Genomic DNA, 24,591 nt, shown 5'->3' with positions numbered 1-24,591 from the left:
TTTTCACCGGATACTTCCTCTTAGTAGGTAGGTGATCCCTTCGATAGACTTAAGAAAATTATCCATGTCCACGTCGAACTTACCAGCAAGAAACCCATTTGTAGTTTGACAGCAGGTGATGATTTTTCTGCGACAAGTGGTAGCGGACAAAACTGAAAGAACGTTCCCATCATAATTCTATCAAAGTTTGAAACTCTACCCAAGTTACATCCATTCATGAATTATTTGGATTAGTGTTGTTTCATGATTCATATCCATCTGTAGGGTTGTGTGCATCGGATCGGTTGATACGGAGACCGGAGGTTACTTCCTTTTCAAAAAATAAATATCCATAAGTAGTTCGAGAGCATTGGACCCTGCTAAAACTATAACCAAAACACCCACATTCAAAACCTCATATTATTTTCTTGGATAAATGAAATTGTAAGCTCGATTTTTTTTCCATGTATTCTTTGCATCCGTGGATGAAGAAGTTAGGGGCGTTTTCCTCTATTTTAGAGAAGGGTTTAGGGAAAAAAAATGCATATCTGCATTTTACTGCCTAACCACACTCATAAGTGGAATATCTCATATTAATTCGGTGGCCACAAGAATATACCACACCTGGTGTGCATGGCTAACCATCCCTAGAACGTTGAATAATGACACTACTATTAATTTCCAGTAATATTGGTTTGTGTTATGGCACTTTCGATATCCTAACCATTTGCGTCTGCATAGATGTACCACATGAACAATAATTTCATTAGTTATGCTCCTAAAAATCCATTCATCTGTGCATCTTTTCTTTTTTTGGTAGCACGCTACATGAAAATTATAAAGAATAGGACAATCTCTAACCGATTTCTTGATAACGGGATTTTTTAAATTCAAAGTAAATATATGTGTCGTGCTGTACCTACCAAAAACACACCACATGCTCTATTCTCGCTCTATGCCCTCCCGAGACACCCGAATCGGATACGCAAATAACCAGTAACACTACTCGCCCAATCATTTCACACTTTTCTGTTTGCCCGATTGTGCTCTACACTAAATTTATCAAGCCTCGTTACCGAATTAAATTCCACTAAACATGCCATAAGAAATTAATTAATCAAGTTTGGATAAAGGCAAACACGAGAATATCTCAACAAGAAACTATTTCCTCTCTTCCCATTTCATGCTTTTTACAGAGTCTTTTTCTGGGGGGTGGGTGCCTAGTGCCTACTGCTCTATATGTACTGGCCCTCCTCCAGCGGCCTGATATACCGGAACGCGCGGGGCCCCGCCGGCGACGCCGTCTTGCAGGCGCAGGCCTCCCCGTTGCGCACGCCGAGGTGGTAGCAAAGGCAGATGCTCTGCCGCTGCTGCGGATGCGGATGCGAAGTGAGCGTGGACGACACCACGGCTGGCGTCTTGGGCGGCGGCAGGCCCATGGACAGGTCCAGGTCGAGGTCGAGGTTCAGGTCGGGGCACCGTGGGCCGCCGTCGCTGCTCCCGCCGCTGCTGCTGTGGCCGTCGTCAGACGAAGGCGGCGACGGCCCAGCGAAGCCCGCGCTGGCCGGGACGACGGAGAACGCCGCGCCGGCGAGCCTGGACGCGGCCGGCGCCGGAGAAGACGACGGGAAGGCGGCGGCGGCGGCGGCGCTGATGGGGCGGTGCGTCTGCGGGTCCATGCCGCGGGAGAGCAGCTTGCGCTTGATGTGCGTGTTCCAGTAGTTCTTGATCTCGTTGTCCGTCCGGCCAGGAAGCTGCCCCGCGATCAACGACCACCTAACGGCGAAAGCAGAGCACACAGTCAATCAACAGTTCTTCACCAAATACACAACTTCCAGAACACCCACAGAGGAGCTCGCTCATGGGCATTGAACGATTTGATCGGATCGCTTACTTGTTGCCGAGGAGGGAGTGGAGCTTGATGATGAGCTCGTCGTCGTCGTCGGTGAAGTTGCCGCGCTTGAGGTCGGGGCGGAGGTAGTTCATCCAGCGGAGGCGGCAGCTCTTGCCGCAGCGGAGCAGCCCGGCCGCCTTGGGCAGCGACCGCCAGCAACCCTCGCCGTGCGCCTTGATGTGCGCGATCAGACGCTGGTCCTCCTCCTTGGTCCACGCGCCCTTGTTCGTGTGCGCCTTCTCGCAGCACGGCGACCTCCCCATGCTTGCTCCCCTCGTCAGTTTCCTAATCGCCGGGGGTCCTTTTTCCTTGGGTATACGAGTTAGCTGGGGGGGAGTCTGAGCTCGTCTCGCGGTGGTATGCAGGCAGCCAGGCAGGGGTAGGGGGGAGAAGAAAGCCGTGAGCTGAGGCCGTGGGCTGCTTGGCGGGCGTATATATGGGACGCGGGTACGCCGAGTGAGACTGCAAGAAGCAGAGGAGGCTGTCTTTTTTTTTTCTTCTCTGTGTGTGATTTTGCTGGGTTTCGGTTCTCTCTCTCTCTCTGCATTGACCGGATCCTACAAGGGGGAGCGGGATTTGACTGCCTGCGCGGGTGCGAGCTGCATGCGCCGTGATTGGGTTGGGTTGGGTTTGGGTGGGGGCCTCGCCGGAAGAATGCCACTGTGATTCTGTTTAAAGTTGTGGGCGCCAGCTTGACGTGTTTGATTCCTTGTTGTACTTGCTGGAGTGGCCTGTGGTAGTTGCAAAACGGATCTGTTCTCAAAGTGCTACTCCACTCTGTTCCAGGCTCCCATATTATTTTTCTTCTTCTTTGTTTACTCCTGAATTTTGTGATTCCCGTTCGAGACACAGAAAAGTCGTACTCCGAAATTCTGCAAGAGGACACCAGAGTTTTACACATTTTTTGCATGGAAGAGAAAAGTCAATCTCCTCCATGAATAGTACTAATTCCAATTCTGTTTGCGTATGTGGATGTGTTCGCGTAGAACCCATACAATACACAGTGGCCCATTTTTTCCACCTCCCACATGGTGAGCATTTACAGCTTGTGACAAGGCCGTAATCTGAGCGACTCAGCGTGGATTATCTCATTAAAGAAAGGGCAGATCGCAACCAAAAGGGAATGATCAGTTTGGTAACACGTTCCAAAATTTGGTGGAGCAACCGCCACCGATTGGCTAGCTAACTATGGCATGCTGCAACCAGCAAAACCTCTTAGCTGGTCTCTCGTGTTTCTAGTGCTTGGTCATGTGTGGCTTAACTCCGTTTCTATAATCTCTTATCATCATCTCCATCTCCCTCTTGGCACCACTGCAATAATTTAGTCATGATTAGGTAGTTCGTGTCTAGCTAGCACTCGGCTCGAGCAGTTCGGTTGGTAGCCGTGGTGAGCTCACACTCCGCAATAAATAATTGGGGCGGAGGATGTGTCTGGAATCCCAAGTCAAAACTAACACGCCCGGGGGTTCCCCTTTCCGTTGGGAACTACTCGACCCGATCGATGGAACGGTTGCGGGCGGACGCAAGATCCGCCGTCCAAAAAGCGACACTTCGCTCCAGTTGCAGAATGAGGAAACGCATAAAATAAAACTTTATACTGAGGGATCACGTCGTGCGCAAGTGTTTATCTTGCGGGGTTAATTTATTCATCCGAGGTATTTTCACCTGTTGGGAGATAAGTGAGGGTGGTTAGGACAGTGACGACACCGTGAGGACTGCTGATTCGTTGGGAGGGAAAAAAAAAACTTACACGGCGTTTTCAAGGCTTTAATGCCCGGTAACCTTTTTTCCCCCAATTTGCTTCCCCGTTACACTCGCTCAACGCCCTGGATGGATGAGTGCAAAAGATGAGCAGATACACCAACGCAGACGGTGATGCGAGATGTACTGGTAGCCGTATTAATCCTCCTGTTTGGCAGCCAACCCTCTCCGTTGATTCATTATGTCGAACACACCATCTTTGCTCGTTGCTACTGATCGATCGATCGATCGCGACAAAACTTACCCAACTTTTTTCGTTGGCTACTAGTATTGCATTTCTAGAAGACTGTAGTACTACTACTCCTAGTATATATCTTGGCAAAGAACAAGTCACTGAATTAACGGGGCACTTTGGGGGACAGGTTCATCTACAAAAACTTTGGGGGACAGGGATCAATTACCGGAGTTAGCGAGGAGAGGCAAACTAGGCTAGCCACACCATACCAAACTCTCCAAGAATCAGAGATATTTTTTGGCAGGCCGACATGCATGCGCATGCAGAGTTACTTAACAAGTTGCAGTAGTGGTGTGCATGCATGGCTCAAATCGAATCTGATACAGTGGAGAAACTCTTACGGATGATCCATCGAACGGGGCATTCATTAGTCAAGCCACTTGGCCGTGAGATCGATCGATACTGATCCGGTGACAAGTCCAGAATAAACGGGGTTCCTCTTTCGTGAAAGCTACTCCGTACGTACGTACTGCTCGCCCAAGTCCTTGACACGCCTGCGTCAGTGGCTGCAGGCCGGCCGGAGCGGTAAAGTCAGCGCGTACTATACGTCCCGGGCGTAGCGTAGCGTGCATGCATGCTTACCTCGGCTCTGGCGGCAGGCGGGGCGGGATGCAGTGGATGATGGTAGTGTGTTGCATGTGGCAAGCGTGTCGATTTTAAAGAGACTAAGAGAGCGAAGAAGAAAGTCATCATGGCTAGATTCTACGTACGACGCGTTGCCTTTGCCTAGCTTTTTGCCGTTTCTATCTCTTGTAGGGTTAGTTGCGGTTTGAGGCGCACCTTCACTCTCTTTCTCCTCACTGCTCCTGATCGATTAGTGTGGTTTCTTTTTCCATCGGTGTGAGATCGCTGTCGATCGATCCTGTGCTTAACCGACATAGCTACCCACATAATTCCTCTGCGGTTTGATTTTGTGCATGCAGGGAAAAAAAAGCAACATCCTACATGGCTAGCTACTAAATTTAGGAGTAGGGCAAAAGCAACAGTGACAAAATGATTAGTGAAAAAGGGTGTAGCTAGGCCGTGAATATGGAACACGGGGCCGGCTGGGTTTATCTGCCTACGTACCTACCGTAATTTTCCTCTTCATAATCAGGGTCGGCAGGTTTGATCAGTTGCTGTCCTTGCAGTGACCGCGGTCCGTCCGTACGTAGTACCTCCGATGTCCGATCAAGCTAGGAACGAACCGACGGACTGCATTGGATCCGGATCCAGCCCCCAACGGGTCGGCGGTAGCTTTCAGCCAAGTGCAAATGCCCAAAACGCAGCAACGAATGAATGATGATGTGTTGGCCCCGTCCGGCCGCGCGCGAACCACCGCCGTATGTAGTTATCCATCTGATCGATCGGCCTCTCCCCACAGGTGCAAGTGCATCGTCCTTCCTTCCTTCCCATCGTCCCCATGCAACAAGTGCAAGTGTGCAACGTAACCGTTCCTTCCCATGATCGAGGTCCATGCATGACCACCCAACCGTTCCGTCCAGCTCGATAGGCAGGTAGGTAGGCCGTTTGTTCGTCGCCGTGTGTGAGTTGGTACGGGGTCAGACCGCACCGGCACCGCAGTGGAGGAGGAGCGGAACAACAGGCAGCCCCCGTGACTAGCGGAATACGTATGTTTCCAAGCGGCAAAGCCAACCCGTGTGCCGTGTGGCCAGTTGAGCCGTGAGTTCGTCTCGTCGTCGAGAACACGCGCAGCGGCGCAGGACTACGGAACAGTAGAAGGACAGTGGTTATGGTTTAGACTTCAGACGTACCGGACTACGGGTGCCACGGAGAAGCCAGGATGATTAATTCGTGGACTCGGCTCGGCTGGCTGCACCTGCGCGTACGTGCGATACGGACCATTGATCAAGTTGTTGCGAGCGCGCCATTATGGGTTTGCTGCTGGTCAATCGCGTTTCGAATGCAGGTTGCAGGAGACGGCTGAACCAGCATGTACAACGCGGTTTAGATGGCTTAATTAGTTGGTACAAGTCTTAATCTGTACTTAACGTTTCAAAAGTCCACGCAAGGCACGGGTACGGGATATATAACTCGTACGCTACTAACAGCCGTGAGTATTTGACAAGTGTTCCCCCTTTGGTACTGGGTAAATGCTGAACTTGCCCAACGAAAAAGAAAAGAAAAGAATAAGTGCTCAACTGCTGGTCGATAACCACATAGGAGTACTAGTCCTTTGATAGATGAACCTCGACTCGCCGTCTGAAGTTTCTCAAGGCAGGAGCTGCACCGATCAACAACAGGGGAGTGCGAATTAACGCGTGCATCGGTCCATTTCCGTCGCTTTGTCCCCTCTTAATTAGCTCGGTCCAATGCGTGGACATAGGTTGGTCATGGCTAGGCATAAGACTGTAGCCAAGTCACTTGGGCAGTACACGCAGAATCGCACGGGCTAGCTGCTTCGTGTCGTTCCCCGGCAGGCATCGAAGGCTTACACTTCTCCTTTCTTGAAACAGGGCTAGGCGACCTGTGTGGTTGTCAGTGGCCGAGCGATGACCGGTTTTTCTTCCGATACGAAGCAAGAAAGCGCCGGGGTTCCACTATGTCAAACGGTGACGAAATAAGCAGCGTACTACGTCGTACCAACAGCTTCACAAGTCACAACAGGTTTACAGTCTTGATAGTCTGAGAGACACATGTCCTGGAAGTAAAGCACCCACCGTATCAACCGCACGCTCCGACTCCGACGTCAATGGACCGTTGTAAGTCTGCCACGTTGAATACATCCTCAGCACAGCAGCACGAGCAGGTGTACAAGAAGCGGAGCCTCGACATTATGTGGTTTTCTTAATTGTTATCCTGCCTCAGTCATCATTTCTTTGTTTTTGGTTTGTTTGATTCTGGGGTCATCTCTTTTGGCCGCAACCAGACCCATAGTCCCATACAACTCTATTCTCGGAAAGCGCCTTCCGAAAAAAAAACTCGAAAAGAGAAAGTAAAGTAAGGTACAGGTAAACCCGGGCAACTCGTTGCTCTTGCCGTGGACTAGCTACTGAAGTTGTAAGCACAAGTCGAAAGTATTTCTCTGCAAGCTGTAGCTGCTGCAGACAGAGTAAAAGTTCCTCAGGTAAAATACAACCCGGGAGCTTAAGCTAGCAATACAAATGCACTGTGCTTCACGCTAAACATGAAGCTGCAGCTGCCGGGACGCGGAACTGTTATAGAGTACTTTGGACTGTACTAAAGCCTAAGCACATCACATTTATAAGCACTACTAGAATTGTAGCGAATGGCAAGTGGCAACCACGACATGTCTCTGTTGGAGTATACTTGCTATTTATGCATACATATATACAGTACGAAGTCCCAACCGCACCACGTCTTTATCTACGTCTAGCGAACCGTGGCTGCTCATGGCATGCAGCCAGCCTCTTTGTTTTATGCCTGACCTACCTGATGGCACCATTGCAACCTGCTGCTTCCATAAACCATAATCATCCGTGACTAGTTAATTTATCTCCTCGCAACAAAGTCTGCCATGTGGTATGGGCTTAGCAGAGAATGGAGACTGTTCTTAATTAACTGAATATTATAGGATCGACCGATGGAATGTATATATGTTCGGTGTCCGTACTTGTAGGTTGGCAGAGATAATATTGTTACAGTTCTTGATTCGCCTGCTGAGGATTGCGATTGCAACCGATTTTATAAATTAGTTCCAAGAATATATCTTTTCTGCACCGGCAACGCATCGTCGATATCGTTTCCGCTCCTGGAAGCATTCCGATGATACCATTGGCGGGACGCCGATGCCCTGATGATGATGCTACCCGTTGGCTTCGTTATCGCTCTAATTCATAATTGGGTTGTTGCAGGTAGAGCTGTAGAGCAGCCGTATGTATGGAGGCCTGATAGGCTGATAGCTCATCTCTACCGAATTAATCAGATACTACTAGCTACTACTTTTAGAGGCCAAGACTTTTAATTGTCCTGCGCAAGTGTCCGGATAATCACTAATTATGTGATGATACCAACTGCATTCCTACTTCCCGTGTGGTGTGTTTTATAGGACTCCGGAAGAATAATGCATACGTAGTAAAATTGAAGAACTGTTTTTTTTCTTAAAGGAAGTACATTCTTTTGGAATTTTCTTCTTGTCCAGTTTCTTTAATCTGCCAGTACGGGTAGTTATTTTTTTTTCGAGAGGCAGTATGGAGTAGTTACTAGTAACAGCGAAGTATACTCTCAATTAAATGTTACTCCTTTCGATCTATAATGAGTATCGCTAATATTTTTCAAGCATAATGTATCCGCTGCTTTTATTATTAGTGGAGACGGAGTGTGAAATAAATTGCAAAATATTTATGAGCTTATTTTAGACCAAATTTTTCTGAGCTTTTTTTAGAGAAAATATTTCTGAGCTGGGATATTAAAACTAGGTGCGTGTGATGGGCCTGTCCGATACAACCGCCTGTTAAAATGAAAAAACCGTTGCAGAAAGAAAGATTGGGCTAAAATACCGTGACGACCCAAAATAAATTATATCTGCTCACCTGAAACAAACAAAATATCGGGCTTAACAAAAATCGACGGCCCAAACATTCTGGCTCACGTAGCCCGGCCATCATGATCATCGAATGAGGCTCTTAGCAGATTTATGACGAAGTGGATCCGTTCTATTTATTGGGTTCGTCCTGATTAGGCGACTATTGGACCGAGCCGGTAAAGATTTACAACCGGGCCGTTCTTATGTGACGTTGTTCTGATTTCCCGTGGACCCTACACAGGCTCAAGTCCCGGCCTCGCGTAGACCACTCGTGTCATCGTGTGCACTGGCAACCTCTCCCTTCCTCCTCCGGTCCTACAGTTTCCCGGCAACCCCGCGAGATGATGTCGCCAAAACCCTAAACCCCTCCCCCGCCGCCGTCACCTGGGCCAGCGCCCTCCCGGAGCTGGAGCTCCGCTCATGAACCCCTCCCTTACCGCCTCAGCCAGCGATGCACAAGATTCTCCCTCGAGCCGCGTCCTACCTTGACGCGGCCGCGGGCCAGCCGCTGCTGTCCTCCCACATGCCCGCGCTCCGCCTGGCCGGGCCGTTTCTCGCCACCTGCTCCATACCGCGCACCGGTCTCCTCCGCCAGAGACAGCGGCCGTGGCTGCGCTGCGGCGGTGGCGGCGCGGTCGCGAGGAGGGGGCTCTGCTCCCTCGAGGCAGCGAGGCGCGGGGATGCTGCCGAGGAGGGAGAGGAGAGGGTTCCCGGAGGAGGTGGGGGTCGTATTTCGCCGGAGAGGAGGCAGAGAGGTCGGGGCGATGCGGCGATGGGAAGCAGCGGGGAGCTGCTCGCCATTCCTGGAGTCGGGCCGCGGAACCAGAGGAAGCTCGTTGACAAGGGATTCGATGGCGTGGCGCCGCTCAAGGAGCTCTATCGTGATAAGGTGTGCGCGTGAGCTCTTCTGGATTGTTCGTATTGATCTGTCCTCGTTTTATTGTAGTTTGCAAAGTATGTAAGCCTGGAGTCTTCAGTGGAACATCACTGGCCGTGGAATTTCATTTTGGTTGACACATATTGGCTATAAAAATCATCACATACCATTGAACTTATCACCCCCGGCAGCTGCAATTGATAAACTGACGGTTAACTTAGCAATTAATATGCTTACACTTGAGTTCTGGTATACGAGCCCATCCTCACAGAAATACTGGGCTTGGCGTACTGTGCTTCCAAGCAACCATGTTGTGATTTTTTCTGCCAAGCTCCATTATTATCCATCTGGAGTTCTGGACCACCAACTTGGCATCATATAAATCGGGTGGTTACTCCTCAGTTCTTATTACTGACAAAACGGAGCATTTGTAAATGCATATTACCTCAAAATGTGCAATGCTTTGAAGTCAGAGTTTATGTTTATGCTGCATCTCGTGGACCTAACATATGCTATCAAATTGGTCTTGTTTGTAGCATCACATAAAATAGGTAAAATTTATGCCCATGTTCAGTATATAAAAAGAGTAGAATATCACAAGCCTTGAGGGTCTGTCTAAGTGTTAACAATTGTTGCAGTGAAAGTTAGAAGAACACAATCTCCCATTCTATGTGTAAGACAATATACCCCTGGAGCATTATCATGATGGAGTTTTTTTAGTTTGAAAAAAGAACAAATTACCTTTGTGAATTCTCTTTCAGATTTTTTTTGCAGAAACCCTGACGTATGTATATCATTGTTCTTTCTCACTGAAATTTCTGACAATCCAATCTAATTTGAACTTACCTTGTGCTAACACCCTGTGAGTATTTGCAGTTCTTTGGCAAGTCTAATGAGAAGATGGTTGAGTTTTTGCAAAGTTCAGTTGGCATCATACACAAGAACCATGCTGAGAGTATTACTTTGTTCATCAAAGAGAGCGTTGATGAGGAGCTGAAAGGCACTGATACATCTAAGCCTCGTGGAAGTAAGAGGCTTACCTTTTGTGTCGAGGGGAATATCAGTGTTGGGAAGTCTACATTCCTTCAAAGAATTGCCAATGAGACTATCGAACTACGTGACCTTGTGGAAATAGTACCTGAACCTGTTGCTAAGTGGCAGGATGTTGGCCCTGATCACTTTAACATACTGGATGCTTTCTATGCTGAACCACAGAGGTATGCATACACTTTCCAAAATTATGTCTTTGTGACAAGGGTGATGCAAGAAAAGGAATCTTCAAGTGGAATAAAGCCTCTCCGGCTGATGGAAAGAAGTGTTTTCAGTGATAGAATGGTAGGTCCATCTGTACCATAAGCCGGAGATAAATCCAGAGATTTGACATGTTTTCACTCTTGAACAACCCAGGGTCAACAGCTTTTCCTATTTAAGGACTGAACTTCTGTTGTTTGCAGGTTTTTGTGCGTGCTGTTCATGAAGCTAAATGGATGAATGAGATGGAGATCAGCATTTATGACTCCTGGTTCGACCCAGTTGTATCTTCACTCCCAGGTCTTATCCCCGATGGTTTTATTTATCTAAGAGCTAGCCCTAACACTTGCCACAAAAGAATGATGATTCGGAAAAGATCAGAGGAGGGTGGTGTTAGCCTTGATTACCTTCAAGGTTTACATGAGAAGCATGAAAGCTGGCTACTTCCGTCCAAAGGGCAAGGTTCTGGTGTGTTGTCAGTCAGTCAGCTCCCAATTCACATGGAGGGCTCCCTGCACCCAGAAATACGAGATCGAGTTTTCTTCTTGGAAGGAGATCACATGCATTCTAGTATCCAGAAGGTATTTTTCTCCTCTTGTTGTTTAGATTGATCTATCAAGGAGTTATGTGATTACATGCTGAGGCTTCTTCCTAGGTTCCTGCTTTGGTTCTGGACTGCGAAAACGACATCGATTTTAACAAGGATATTGAAGCTAAGCGACAGTAAGTTTGCAAAAACATTTATATTGTTTATGGCATGGGTCAAGTTTCTGTTTGATTTCTTTTGTTGTTAACGAGGCAGTATTTAAGAAAAAAACATTTATCTGGACTTAAAGCAATTGAATTAGCAAACTATTTTGTGAACATAGTTTATATAAAATATTTGAAAAGCAAACATTATATTGATCTACATGTTCCAAAATTGAACTGACTAACTAGTACCAAGCTTGGCTGGCTTTGCCCGTCTGCCTGTTTTCGTCTTGTGGCGCTCTAGACCTGGTTTAGATAGGTAGCTTAATGAATTGCAAGAGCTTCCTGCCCTTTTGAAGTTTCTTAAAAAATAGTGCACATGAGCTGTGCTGTGTTAAGCGACTTGGTAGGCTCACCTCTGTGATTCATTTTCATATTGCCTGATTTTTTAATTAGCTTCATGTTTAATTTCAGCTTTCATGTTGACCGGGGCGTCTGTCTATATTCTGCAAAAGTAAAATGACCACTAATTACAATGTGCTTTTGCGACATCTTTAATTTACCGAACCCTGGTTCTGTACATTGACATCCTGCCTGCTAAATTGCTTACATTGAATCGTCTGAGGCTAGGTTCCATTGTATATAAATGGATAAACACAGATACTTTCGCGTAAACTGCCTGATGGCTTATAGTAGGTGGTTCTTCGCATATAACTTTCCCCAATAATTGATATGAAATGTTTCTGAGACCAGTTTACACATGTTAGTGCCTGTTTGTTTATCCATCCATCCCGGTGATGTCATTTGCTATTTTGTCTCTTTATTAGGTATATTTCTGTTGACTGTAGTATGTAGTCTTACGGTTATGTTTTCAGCATCCTGCCAGTTTTTTTATAATGTCTTACCTGAATTTTCCTAACACCCCATGTGCTCTTAAATTCCCTCAAAATCTTGCACCCCATTTGACATTTCAATTTTGCCCATGAAGATATGCTCGGCAAGTTTCGGAGTTCTTTGAATTTGTGAGGAAAAAGAATGAAGCTACTGTGGAGACAAGTGACGGTGATAAGAGTATAAGCCAACCGATTAAGCTTCCCAGCAGGCGTGATTTGTGGGTCCCTGGAGGCAGCTTTTTACCAAAATCTGCTCTAAATTCTCTTGAATTCAGAAGAGCAATGTCTTCCTTCCTCTCAACATAAGGGCCGACATCCCATGAGCAACTATCAATTGCTACGCATGGTATGGCATCTGGATCTCAAAATACGACCTCTAACTGAGGACCGTTGAGTGTTGTATAATCCCAAAGTCTAGGATTTCATCTCTACTGGTAGCCAACGCTGTATGATAGTATCTAGCTCTGTGTGCCTGTAAATACTGACCTCACTACTTGTTTCGCGGTACCTGGTAGTAGTAGCATAAAAAAGTAAAGAACCATATGTTGTTTGTATCTAAGCTTCATTTTGTTGTTTGTTTGCCTGGGCTCGATGATGCAACACATCTCTTCTTTACAAGAAACAGAACCATATTTCTGAGGTCTGTCTCTCCTAAGTAGCTGCCACGTTTGAGTGTTTGTCTGCTTGTTTTCCACCGTTTTAGAATACCAACAAAAATAAGATCATCAACTGGTATCTAGATTTTGGCTGGTGATCGAAAGGGGCACTGGTCCATCTATCTACTTTTTCCCTGAAGCCAATGCGTGATAATAATAATAGATAGTACACCGTGTAATATGGTTAGTGGTTGGTTGTGTACTCGCAGCATACCAACATACAGTTGCAGGTGTCATCCTCCCAGAACAGAGAGGACTTAAATTTGGCGAACATCCCCCTGTCGAAGGACGGCGAAAGGCGAACCCTTGCTGTTGTTGCATGTCGAGAAGGTACTACCACCACCGGATTGCCACGACAATTATGCCTCTCTTGGTAGCTACGCGAGGCGGACTAGACGAGTGGGAGTAGAGTAGTGGCAGGTGGACTCCTGAAGTTTCTACGTCCCGTGCATGGACAGTGAACCGGCGTGTCCCATCCGCCGGTCCGGATCACCCCGTCGTCGTTGATGACTACGGGAGGTCGAGCTCCACGGAGACGACTCCAACACCGAGGACAGAATTGCGTCTGCGTCTGCTTCCCAACCCAACACCACCACGCATAGCATAGGATAGCATATCCCAAGTGAGCTGATCAGAGTTTCAAGTTTTCCGTTTTCACGGAGGAGGGCTCCACACCCTCGCTTCTCTGGCTCTCTCACGCGAATCAGATTCCACCACCGGCCACGTACCGGCGACGCACCGCCAGTCACTCGCGCGCAGAAAACGACCCGTCCGGGGCCGGCGCCGTTCCCTGTCAGCGACCGGAAACCCCTCGAGTCCCGACTCTCAAAACACGCGGCAAGGCAAAAACTCCCGGCCCTGACCAACGTGCCTAGCCTACAAGTAACAAAGACCGGTTCAAAGGTTTCGGGTGGATTCGGTTACTCGTCGTTTGGGGAGAAGAGATGCCCTCCCTGTCTTCGTCTTGTACTCCTCCTTCCCGTCGCCGTGCTGATGAGTGGTGAAAGGGACTGCGAGAATTCGCAGGTGTGGTCTGGACCGATTCAAAGGCCAATTCGGATGTTCCAAGCACCTCCAGGGATGACCGCTTCAAAGGCCAATTTGGACGTTTCCAAGCTGCTCTGATTTTGGCTCTTGGTTTTTAGTGCGAGACTGACTGGAGCTAACTCTATCCGGAAAACATGTTATATTCTCCCCAACTTACCAGTATCCTTGTTTCCTCTGGTAGAAATTCCTGCAGTGAACGTACGTACCACCTTTTTACCGGACTGGGACTCCGAGTGGCTATTGGCAGTTTGGCGGAAAGATACGTAGCTACCGTTGTGACTTTTGTTTGCTCCATCGCATAGGTCAAATCCGTCACTCTCTTTGCAGGGACAGCAGGGAGAAGGCTTGAACCTAAAGTGTGGAATCACTGACCGGGTGATCGAGTGTTCAGATCACTATTGCTTTCACCAATTTTGTTCCAAAGGCCAGTCTTCTTTCATCATGCCGTTCCTCCTTTTTTTTCCTTGGCTATCCAAAGTATACGGCACGGATCCATGGAACCATGGGCTAAATTAGAGTACTCGCTAAATTAAGCAGTCTACATCCGGATCTTGTGTCGGAAAGTTGATATGCAGCAGTGGTTTCGCTAGCTCTTCCACGACAAATCTCACGCAGTTTTCTTGCATTCGTGTCGACGTCTTCGGAATTTTCATGCAGCACAACTTGCTTGACGAAGGGTCGCAGGAATTTCACAAGAATAACTGAATAATACATAAGTTCGACCAGAAAATAAAAAAGATTATTTTCAGCAGTGACAGTAAATCATTCCAGTGCTCTAAACGGGCCCAAATCTCGAAAGGAACATGTCTGCGTCGCAAGGAAAGCTCCCGTGGCCGGATCTGCGTGGCAACGACCAAATTGAACAGAAAATTTAACTTTTTGCACTGTGCGTCAAGTGTATTCCATTACTGTCAAAAGTGCAAAGTACTCAGTAGCTTAGTGGACAGCAGGATAGAAACAGCAAAGACACTTCTCTTCTCCTGTTCCTACGGGGACAAATGAAGTGGTACGCAAGCTGACCTGGTACAAGAAAAGGACAGCAAAAAGTAGATATTTATGCTGACTGGAAGCCATGCGTAGCAAGCTAGCTTGCCTTAAAATCGTGCATGGTTTTAGCTAGGCCATAGATCAGTCTCCTAATCTTTTTGCCTGGCCATGATCCCCAGATTCACTTGGAATTTTGTCCCCATCTTCGTCCACAAGTCCGTTTTGGTTTAGGTTTTGACCAGCAGACGCCCCCCCCCCCACCCCACCCCTACTTGCACAAGTTCCTTGATTTACTTTGGTACTTAGGGTCATTAATTAAAACTTAACTGCACCGGCCATTTGAGCCACCTTTCAACAACAAGCAACGGATGCCCCCTTAAGAAAAAACAAGCAACCCATGCAAGTAGCTGTGATGGATCTTAAAATATTCTTACTGCAGTTGAGAGATCTTGTATATTTAAGAAATCCTAAAATACAAACATGCTTGCAAAGTCACATGCAGTAGGTAGCTAGTTTATCTTAAGACGAAGGTTAAAATTAGTCAAACACATCAATGGTGCGATCAAAATATTTACTCCTATTGCACATGCTTCTGAGGAATTAAGTGGCAAATTACATTTAAAATACCCATAGGCAATTTAATAGTACTACCACCTAGCTTTTGGTTGTTTAGAGGATTGGCGGAATTTACTCAACAGTTCACGAAAGATCGAAACAAAAGGAACCATGCAAGGAGTCGCTCAGTAAACAATGAAATACACTCACTTCTATAAAATGATTATGTACGAATTGCCGCAAATAGCGTTAATTTTCTACCTTCGTCCAGTATTGATCTGTCAAACAAAAGTTAACATAGCTTCATGGCATATTCAGAAACAAACGAACATAGTTACCTTCAAACGAAAAAGTGACACCAGCCCTTGCAACACACAAGTGACATGATCTTGGTTTTCAAGAAAAAGGTCACATCCAACTATTGATTTTGTTAAGTTCTAGTCGCCTAACAGAGCAAAGGCTCTCTGTCAGACTTAGTTCCCCACGATTACTCTCCCATTTGAACATAACTCACAACCTTCTCTTCCTCACTGTACTGACCTCCGCCACTCGTCCTCCACCTCTACAACAAGATTGTTGCTATTGTCTCAACCCGCACGACCCGCGACACAACCCACCGCCCGTCCCCCCTCATGCGGCCTTGCGTACCCCGTCATATGATTCTCGTCCCAAAAAACAATGACATATGCCTTTTTTGTTGTCTTTGACCATCCCTAACTCGTGACGCTAATCACTAGTGTGCCGTTTAACAGAGCACATGGATTTTGAAAAGATGGAATGATTGCAAGATCGCCTATAACTTAAGAATACTTAATCAGATAATTTTGCATCAGCAGTTTCGAAATGTTTATTTCTCACATTCCGTCGAATAAGGAACATTTCTTGCAAAAAGCATGCCATGCTCCGAGAGCACATGCTCGAGACTACGTGCATACAAGAATTCCCGTGCATTTTGTTTTTGCAATAGGTGAAAAAACCGTATTTTGTTAGTGTCGTGGTGGTGTCACGGCAGATGCCATGTGATGGCTTAAGATGGAGCCGATGGATGAAGGAGGATCCGGAGGAGGGATGGCGCGATGTAAACCGCGCACGAGAGTACGAACACACGGTGTTTACCCAGGTTCAGAGCCCTCTTGGTGAGGTAAAGCTCCTACTCCTGCCTTACTTGTATTAGCCGAGATACAGGAGGTTACAATGGTGCTCCTTGAGCTGTGTCCAGAGAAGGAAGAAGGAGAAGGAGAAACTCCTGAAATGTCTGAGTGAGGAACCCCTCTCACAGGAGGAGTGGAGTTTCTATTTATAGGCCAAAGATGTCACATTAGCATGTGGGCCAAAAGCAAACCCTAACTATTACCGGGCCTGCCGGGTACGCCCATGGTCCCCTCCGGATTGTCCGGGAGGAGACAATACTGCTTTGTGCTTTATGTACAGCCGGGCGGTGCGCACTCCAGCCATGTTCCGGCCTTCGTCACCTGTCCTTCTACGGCGTGTCACTGTGCAGTCGCCCGGCACAGCGACGTGAGCGGCGACTGCTTTTCCGTCATAAAGGGGGCGCTGCTTTACTTTGCACCATGTGACCAAAATAAGACCGTTGGCGTATCCCGGCCCTAGCCGAGATCAGATAGTCCGTGCTTATCCTACAATCACATAAGACAAGAAAGATATGCCGGCACACTTTTGGTATGCCGGCTGGTTACGAAGTCAGCCTGACAATGCCGGCGTACTTGCTTATGTCTGCTTTGCTCTCGCTATCCCGGTTAATGCATGTCGTCATGACCCTAACCGGGTTATCCCCCGACAGTTAATTTTTTTGTTTTTGTACATACTACAAAACCAATATATTTTCTCATGAAAATTTTCAGATACATAGCACTCCTAATGTCTACGTGTGAGATTGTTTTTGGAGTTTTTTGAACCATCTAGATTCAAATCTGAATTTTCCAAAACAAAGAGAGAAAGAGTGACCTTGGGAGCGAAAGATCTTCGAACCAATCATATCTGGCGCTATCAAATGTTTTAGAATGAAATCTGCCGGAGCAGAATGAAAATGCTACACAGATATCGGCAACAGTTGCGTTCACCTCTTTCTCGCATTCTCGCAGAACCAAAAACAAAACAGTTGCGTTAGCCTCTTAACTGCGTACACACGACACGGGCGGGGCGCTGCGACCGCGTTATGATGAGCGTCCGCCTGCGGCGCGGCTGCGTGCGCGTGTGGCAGCTGCAGCCCCTCCGGGCCCACCTCCAGTGACCCAGTCCTCCTCGCCATTCATCGTCTTGCTGGTGGACTGGACGGACGCTCTCTCGCTCGGCTACTCTCCCCCGAACCCCGTTCCGTTCCAGTTCCAGTGTTCTACTCCAAAGCAGAGCAGCAGCCTACCCACCCCGACCCGGCTGTCTCCTCCTCTCCTCCCCCAAATCCGCCAACCCCCCCGGGAAACATCCTGCCTCCGAGCCCAGTACGTCGATCCGCCCGCCGCCGGTGCCTTTGCAGTGGGAGATTCCGGTAAGGGTCGTGTTTCTGGGAGAGTATTTTTGCGTGGAGGTCGGGCCGTTCTCTCTCTGACTTGGCGTTGTCGCTGTGGCATCTGCAGGCGGGCTGCGGCTGCGGCTCGTTGTTCGGACCCGGCTGCCGGGATCGTGCTGCGGCGCGGTTCCGGGCTGATCCGTCCCCGCGTGGATCGGCTTTGGCGCGGTGGGACCGTGGGAGGAGGTGCCGCGGAGATCAGAGGTTGCGACGCTTAAGAGGTGGCTGAGGCACTGGTGGGGGGACTAGGGTTGTTTCGAGAGGGGCGGACGGAATGGGGGGCTTCTGCTCGAAGGGATCGGCGGTGGACAAGTCGCCCAGCGACACCACGCTCGGCCCCGACCGGGTGATCCATCAGCACGAGCGTGGCGCGGTGAAGGAGGAGAGGAAGACGGTGGTGGAAGAGGCTGCTGCCAAGAGGATGCACGAGCACGAGCAGCAGCCACAGCAACAGCCACAGCAACAATCTCCCCCTGTCCTGGAAACTGCGGCCCCTGGAGTTACCGTCGGCGCTGGGGCGGCCCCATGGGACGGCGTGCCTCCGCTGGCACGGTTGCCGTCCCAGAAAGGGATGGGTATGGCGAAAGCTGGTGCTGCCAAGGCAAGTGCCCTGCCCATGTTCTTAAGTGCCTTACTTTGCGGTTTAACATGTGCACAATGCAGCTTAATTCATGTGGTGTCGTCTCATCGGTTAAAATCGATTTGCAGATTTGTTTTATCAATTCAATTTGTTCTTGCTGCCGAGGTTGAGAGAGATCAGCACATTATTACATGCACTGTAGAATTACTTTTTTGAGGCTATCTTTGCATATTTGCAGAAAATCAGTTTGTTGCTTCACTTTGAATGATCAGTAATTAGGGATTTGTTGTTCCCTGCTGACCCTGTTCTGCCTAGGAATTATTATGTGAACCCAATATAGCCCTCTTAAAATGTTCTCTATGGAACATTAGCTAAGGGAGGGAATTACTTTGCACTTGTCAGTGCACATCGTTCAAGTGGGATGCTGCATTGACCGTGCATACCTATAAGTTTGCCAAGTACATTCGTGTTTGTTTTTGCTGCGCATCAGTCTGTTTTGATTCATTTTTCCCGTTAGGTGATCTCATGCTATTATTTCCGCACTAAAACTCGGACTGTGGACTAGCAAAATTGATACAGCTTTTTATACAGTTATTATTTATAGCTGTCTGAGTGCATGAATGTGATGGTCCAGTCACACTGCAGCTAAGTAAATTGATACAGTGCGTACACTATGTTGTGTATTTACAACCCACCACGCAGGGAAAACTGGAAATTGGCTTCTTCTTTATCCCGTGAGATGTCTAATATTCTCAGCTGTCGAATCTCATGATGTGCTAATTACTAGTTTACCACATCTAGTCATCTACTGTGATTGAGCAATTGCAATCCCACAATTGAATTATGATCTTAAAATTTTGGAGTTTTTACCCTTGCTAAAGAGATCTCTATTCTCTCCACTATATCCTTGATGTTTGTTACTCTAATGTTCTAGAATGTTGTGTCTGTGTGAGAGTTTGTTTTATTCCACTAATCGTTGTTTGCCATGCTGAAACAGGTTTCTGAAGTAAGCTCAATTCTGGGTCGGGCTGGCACCGTTGGGCTTGGGAAAGCAGTGGACGTACTAGACACACTTGGTAGTAGCATGACAAATTTGAATTTGAACAGTGGGTTTGGATCAGGCACTACAACAAAGGGCAATAAGATATCCATTTTGGCATTTGAGGTTGCTAATACCATAGTGAAAGGTTGCAATCTGATGCGAGCTCTTTCAAAAGAGAGCATAAAGCATTTAAAAGAAGTGGTTCTTCACTCAGAAGGTGTTCAAAATCTTGTAGCCAAAGATATGGATGAGTTACTCAAGATTGCTGCTGCTGACAAAAGGTTAGTGACGAATCTTTATGACATTTGGTCGAATATGTTATTTCATTTTGTACAATATGTGGACCCAATGGTGTATCAAGAAAGTTGGACTTTAACATCTTGCACTATGGTCCTTATCGACGCTTGTTTGTTTCGAACAGGGAAGAGCTGAAAGTGTTTTCTACAGAAGTTATTCGCTTTGGAAATCGTTGCAAGGATCCACAATGGCACAACTTGGATCGCTATTTTGACAAGTTCAGTTTATTTATGGCCCTTGTATTTGATAGCGATAATTATTTACAGCATCAATTCAGCACCTTCTCACACCGAACTCTTTCAGGTTGTCATCAGAACGGACTCCTCAACATCACTTGAAAGAAGAGGCAGAATCAGTGATGCAAAAATTGGTTACTTGTGTTCAGTATACAGCTGTAAGTAAAGTTTATTTGCCATATAAGCAAGTGTCTCATAAGGCCATTTCTGTATTAGGTTTATAATTATAATTTGGCAGACCATGGCATAATTAAGACTGAACCTTTTCTTGACAAATGTTAAATAACAAGAGACGCTCCATGGTGCCCAGGCACCATGTTTTCAAATACACAAATTGAAAAAAAAATTGAATTAAAAAAAATCAAAATTTCAATTTTTGGGTATATACCTTCAGGAATATAACCAAATGGAATGCATAACTTGAAAAAAAATTGAATTCAAATGTTTTAGGGTATATTTGAATCACATACCCTGAAATCTGGGTGTCTGATCTTGTATACCTGAATTCCGTACGTGATTTCAATATATATATATTGTACAAAGACATATAGGATCTAAAGAGGACTATGCATGACTTTTGGATGCTGTGCGTTACTTTTAGTCCGTACTAAATGCCTGGCTTTGAGAATAGCCAAAGGGCTGGGTATCTCAAAATGGTAGAATGGCATGTATTCAGGAGCTGAGAGGGTCTACACTACTCCCTTCGTTCCATAATTCTCGTCGAAATATTACATGTATCTAGATGCTTTTTAGGAACAGATACATCCATATTTGGGCAAATTTGAGACAAGAATTATGGAACGGAGGGAGTATTACCTTTCACATGCCAATAGCCTCGGATCATACAATTTTAGCCAAACCTTAGCTGCTATTCTCTTGGCATTTTTCAGTTTTCTTCTGTTTCCCCCTTTGTTTAAATTGTAGGCTTCAATTTTTGTTTTGTTTCCAGGAACTATACCATGAAATGCATGCCCTTGATAGATTTGAACAGGATTATCAACGTAAACTTCATGAAGAGGATGGTTCAAGTGTTGCCCAAAGAGGTCAGTTCCTTTTGCATGACAATACGTAGGAATCATCTGTAAGGATCCCATTATATTTTAAACTCCTTTGATTTGGAGTGAAGATTGCTTTGTGTCTCGTATGGTGGTTGTTGCTTCTGGTTCTTTGTCAGGTCATCAAATTCTATTTCCGCATTCAATGCATTATATTTAGAGTTATATTTACAGGGTAAGGTCCCTTTGTTGTTTTGTCATCTATCACTGCCAAGTCTCTCTAATTAAATTGGCAGTGGGTGTCCAGCAGATAGTGTATTTTGACCTATATATTCATGGCTTCCATGGTTGGTATGTATGACCAGTTGGCCACACCTAACGAAGTCAAAGCAGTTCAAGATTTGTTCTGTGGCCATTTGCCTGTCACTTGTTTCGAAACTAGAGTCCAGCGAGTCAGCACCATAGCCCTGTAATTTGCAGTGTGCCGCTTGTTAAAGTATTTTGTGGTCCAGCCATAGGGAAGATGACCCATTGAGCTGTGATAGGAGTACCCCCTCCCTAGGCAATTGAACCATTGTCTAGTACCTCGCATGGCATGGTACCTTGGAGTTAACATTTACTGGTTCACGAGTAGAATTTTTGCACCTTTGTTTTACTTCATTTGGTAATGATGATTAATGTTGGCTTGTTCTATTTGCAGGCGATAACCTGCAAATACTAAAGCAGGAAGTGAAAAGCCAACAGAAACACGTGAAAAGTTTGAAGAAAAAGTCTCTCTGGTCCAAGAATTTGGAAGAGGTAGCTAGTTCGTTTGTGCTATCAGCAACTCTAATACTCTAGGAAAGCATGCTGGTGTTGATGTTATCTAGTTCTACTCAATCAATGCTCTGGAGAAGTGATACTTGCATTTGCTTGCGCAATAATGTTCTGCTAATTTGACAATAATATTTTGTTATTAGGTGATGGAAAAACTTGTAGACATTGTGCACTTCTTGCATCTGGAGATCCATAATACCTTTGGGCACTCAGGTAAGCTTTGTGATTACTATCCTGAATATGTTCCTTTGTGGAAATCGGGCTGTTGTAGAGTTTGTCATTTCTTTGCTGTTTTACCGCTGAGATAAAGTGTCAAGTGTCATTAATGGAATTTACCACCTCTGTTGATGCTTCATAACTTCAGTTTCACCTCTCCACTCTAGTTACCTTATGATAAGCATTACACACAGCTGTACATTTGTTTAAGTACTGTTTGGATAGCCAAATTAGATTTGTTCAGATCCTTATAGATCAAGTTTGTAAGTTCATCTCTGAGCTTTAGCAGCTCTCCCTCCCCCCAACCTCTGAAGGAATAGTGCTAATGTAATTGGAAGTACACAAAAATATGTGCTCGTTTACTGTGAAATTTCCCACAGGGTTTCTTGTTTTTCAACTGTGAGCAAGAGGACTTTGACTCATTACTCATTACCAAGTTGATGTGATTATTGAACATAACTAATGCATAGATCGCATATTATTTCTATTACAAGTCAATTAATTAACTTTTGCATAAGACTGGTTGCTAGTGTAAATTCATGCTATGTGACATTATAATCTCATTGATCATCGACATTTAAGGGCGAAGGCCATGGTCCATCACCTGACTTCTTTTTAAGCTGTGCTCTCTGCGATCACTTTTTTTTTTTTGCGATGACCGCGGTCACAGTTTGACATGCATGTGTGACCAAATTTAAACTATCGATTTTATTCTGTATTAATGCTTACCACATCTGTTCCAACCAACCTGTAGACAATGAAGAATCACCGGAGCCTACAAAACGACGTAATAGATTGGGTCCAGCTGGTCTCGCACTGCATTATGCCAATATCATCGGTCAGATCGACACTCTGGTAAGTTCACCAGAAACCGCTGAGACATCCTATTAATTTCTTTGTGTTCTGAAAAAAGAGAGAGTTTGTTTTCTATACCAGTAAAGAGTGGTTATGCATCAGAATACCATTTGTCTATTGTCACATATCGCATATTCCTCAAACTACCATGATATAGTTAAGGGAACACGATGTTTTTTACAAGAAAATCAAGGGATCAGTACAATGTTACACCTGTGGGATAGAGTTATATAATTGTTGCATTTTCATGTCTGTTCTGTTCGCCCACAAGTTATTGTTGTGCTAACAGAGACCTCGGCTTTGTTGCTTTTTTCTGGTAGTCTAACAAGGGATCATCATTGGCAGGTTTCTCGATCAACTGCTGTCCCTCCAAACACAAGGGATTCGTTATACCAGAGTCTGCCACCAACCATAAAATCCGCTCTCCGTTCCAAGCTACACTCATCTGGAACCAAGGAGGAGGTATCCAGTACATTCAATAGAGTGATACTGACTTCATGAATAGAGAATGAAAGTAGACTGCGGCACACACCATGCCGTGGTCAATACAAGTAACTATAAAATTGATGTTGTGCTAAATTGGTACAGCTTACCGTTTCTCAAATCAAGGCGGAAATGGAGAAGACATTGCGGTGGCTTGTCCCGGTTGCAAATAACACCACCAAGTAAACCTTCATAGCACTCAACCATTTGTAGTCTTCTCATTCTGTGTGTTGCTGAATCTGCCATCATCTGTCCATTTCAGGGCTCACCATGGTTTTGGTTGGGTTGGAGAGTGGGCAAATACAGGGTTGGTGTCCAACTATTCAATCTGAACATAGCGAATGTGAAACTAGAATTTTTGAAGTATATATTTTTTGTCTTGTACAGGTCAGAAGTGAACTGTAAGCCAACAGGGCATATGGACCTCACTCGAATTGAGACACTGCATCATGCGGACAGGGACAAGACCGAAGCACATATCCTTGAGCTTGTTGTTTTGCTTCAGCATCTTATCAGTCAATCTAAAACTGCTAATGGTGAGCGATCTCCCATTAAGTCTCCTGTCCGGTCTCCTTCCACAATCTCATTACCTCCAAACAAAGCCAGCAGTTCATCGCCTCTTCTGACACAAGAAGATCAAGAGATGCTAAGGGATGTCAAGTACAGGAAATTCGTCCCTGGTATAAGTAAAAGTCAAGAGTTCGACACAAAATCAAGACATAACAAGCAAAGCAGGTTGATCAAAAGTAACAGCCATTCACCAAGCAGTGGCAACAGGAAAGAATTTCTGTCAATCAGGAGTCTGCTTCCTGTCATTGATTTCCAGATAGACAGGACCAAAGCTCTGGATATGATCGATAACCTTAAAGTGCAGTGAGGAATCAAGATCAATCAGTGCAGTCTTAATGTTGTTGCAATGCGATATGTGATCTTGAAAATTCCCATGTGGAGTGTAGCATCTGCTGAGCCAATTGGCATGCTCCTAGGGGGAAGGCGCTTGCACGAGATGGACTGGCAACAGGGTGCCAATTTGGAGGCACCAAGCGAGAGATGCATGGTCTGGGATCAATGATCAAGGCCAACTTGTGTATGATATGGGGTGAAAAAGAAAGGGAAATTTTATTGTAAAAAGCAATTTGTTGTGTTTGTTAGCTGTTGTACAAGGAATACAAGTTTTGAAGGAGAAGGGACATCAAAGATCCCAGTGTCACATTGTGTTTTCCAAAAGCAAAA

General features: G+C 46.0%; 3 protein-coding genes across 3 annotated transcripts; 2 read left to right on the top strand and 1 right to left on the bottom strand.

Annotated features, from left to right (window-relative positions):
• Positions 1 to 1,059: 1,059 nt before the first annotated feature.
• Positions 1,060 to 2,300, bottom strand: LOC100838163 (myb-related protein 308). Its single transcript, XM_003564697.4, has 2 exons — positions 1,874 to 2,300; positions 1,060 to 1,755 (listed from the first exon to the last, which is right to left on the bottom strand). The coding sequence occupies exons 1-2, from the start codon at positions 2,134 to 2,136 to the stop codon at positions 1,215 to 1,217; spliced, it is 804 nt and encodes a 267-aa protein (XP_003564745.1). The 5' UTR covers positions 2,137 to 2,300; the 3' UTR covers positions 1,060 to 1,214.
• A 6,328-nt stretch (positions 2,301 to 8,628) lies between these two features.
• On the top strand, positions 8,629 to 12,705 carry LOC100837664. The gene is made up of 5 exons (XM_003564695.4): positions 8,629 to 9,244; positions 10,109 to 10,567; positions 10,687 to 11,064; positions 11,139 to 11,206; positions 12,162 to 12,705. The coding sequence occupies exons 1-5, from the start codon at positions 8,807 to 8,809 to the stop codon at positions 12,370 to 12,372; spliced, it is 1,554 nt and encodes a 517-aa protein (XP_003564743.1). The 5' UTR covers positions 8,629 to 8,806; the 3' UTR covers positions 12,373 to 12,705.
• Positions 12,706 to 17,584: 4,879 nt separating this feature from the next.
• LOC100837362 lies at positions 17,585 to 24,570 on the top strand. Its single transcript, XM_003564694.4, has 13 exons — positions 17,585 to 17,817; positions 17,906 to 18,439; positions 19,416 to 19,741; positions 19,882 to 19,974; positions 20,061 to 20,151; positions 20,943 to 21,036; positions 21,689 to 21,786; positions 21,948 to 22,017; positions 22,775 to 22,875; positions 23,221 to 23,337; positions 23,464 to 23,540; positions 23,621 to 23,665; positions 23,746 to 24,570. Exons 2-13 carry the CDS (start codon positions 18,113 to 18,115, stop codon positions 24,233 to 24,235), a joined length of 1,929 nt encoding a protein of 642 aa, XP_003564742.1. The 5' UTR covers positions 17,585 to 17,817; positions 17,906 to 18,112; the 3' UTR covers positions 24,236 to 24,570.
• Positions 24,571 to 24,591: the final 21 nt, after the last annotated feature.

The sequence above is a fragment of the Brachypodium distachyon genome, chromosome 2 (genome assembly GCF_000005505.3).
Source record: "Brachypodium distachyon strain Bd21 chromosome 2, Brachypodium_distachyon_v3.0, whole genome shotgun sequence".
In the NCBI taxonomy this organism is placed as follows: domain Eukaryota; kingdom Viridiplantae; phylum Streptophyta; class Magnoliopsida; order Poales; family Poaceae; genus Brachypodium; species Brachypodium distachyon.
The sequence above is the reverse complement of the archived record's forward strand: the minus strand, read 5'-3'. Positions and strand labels throughout refer to the sequence as shown.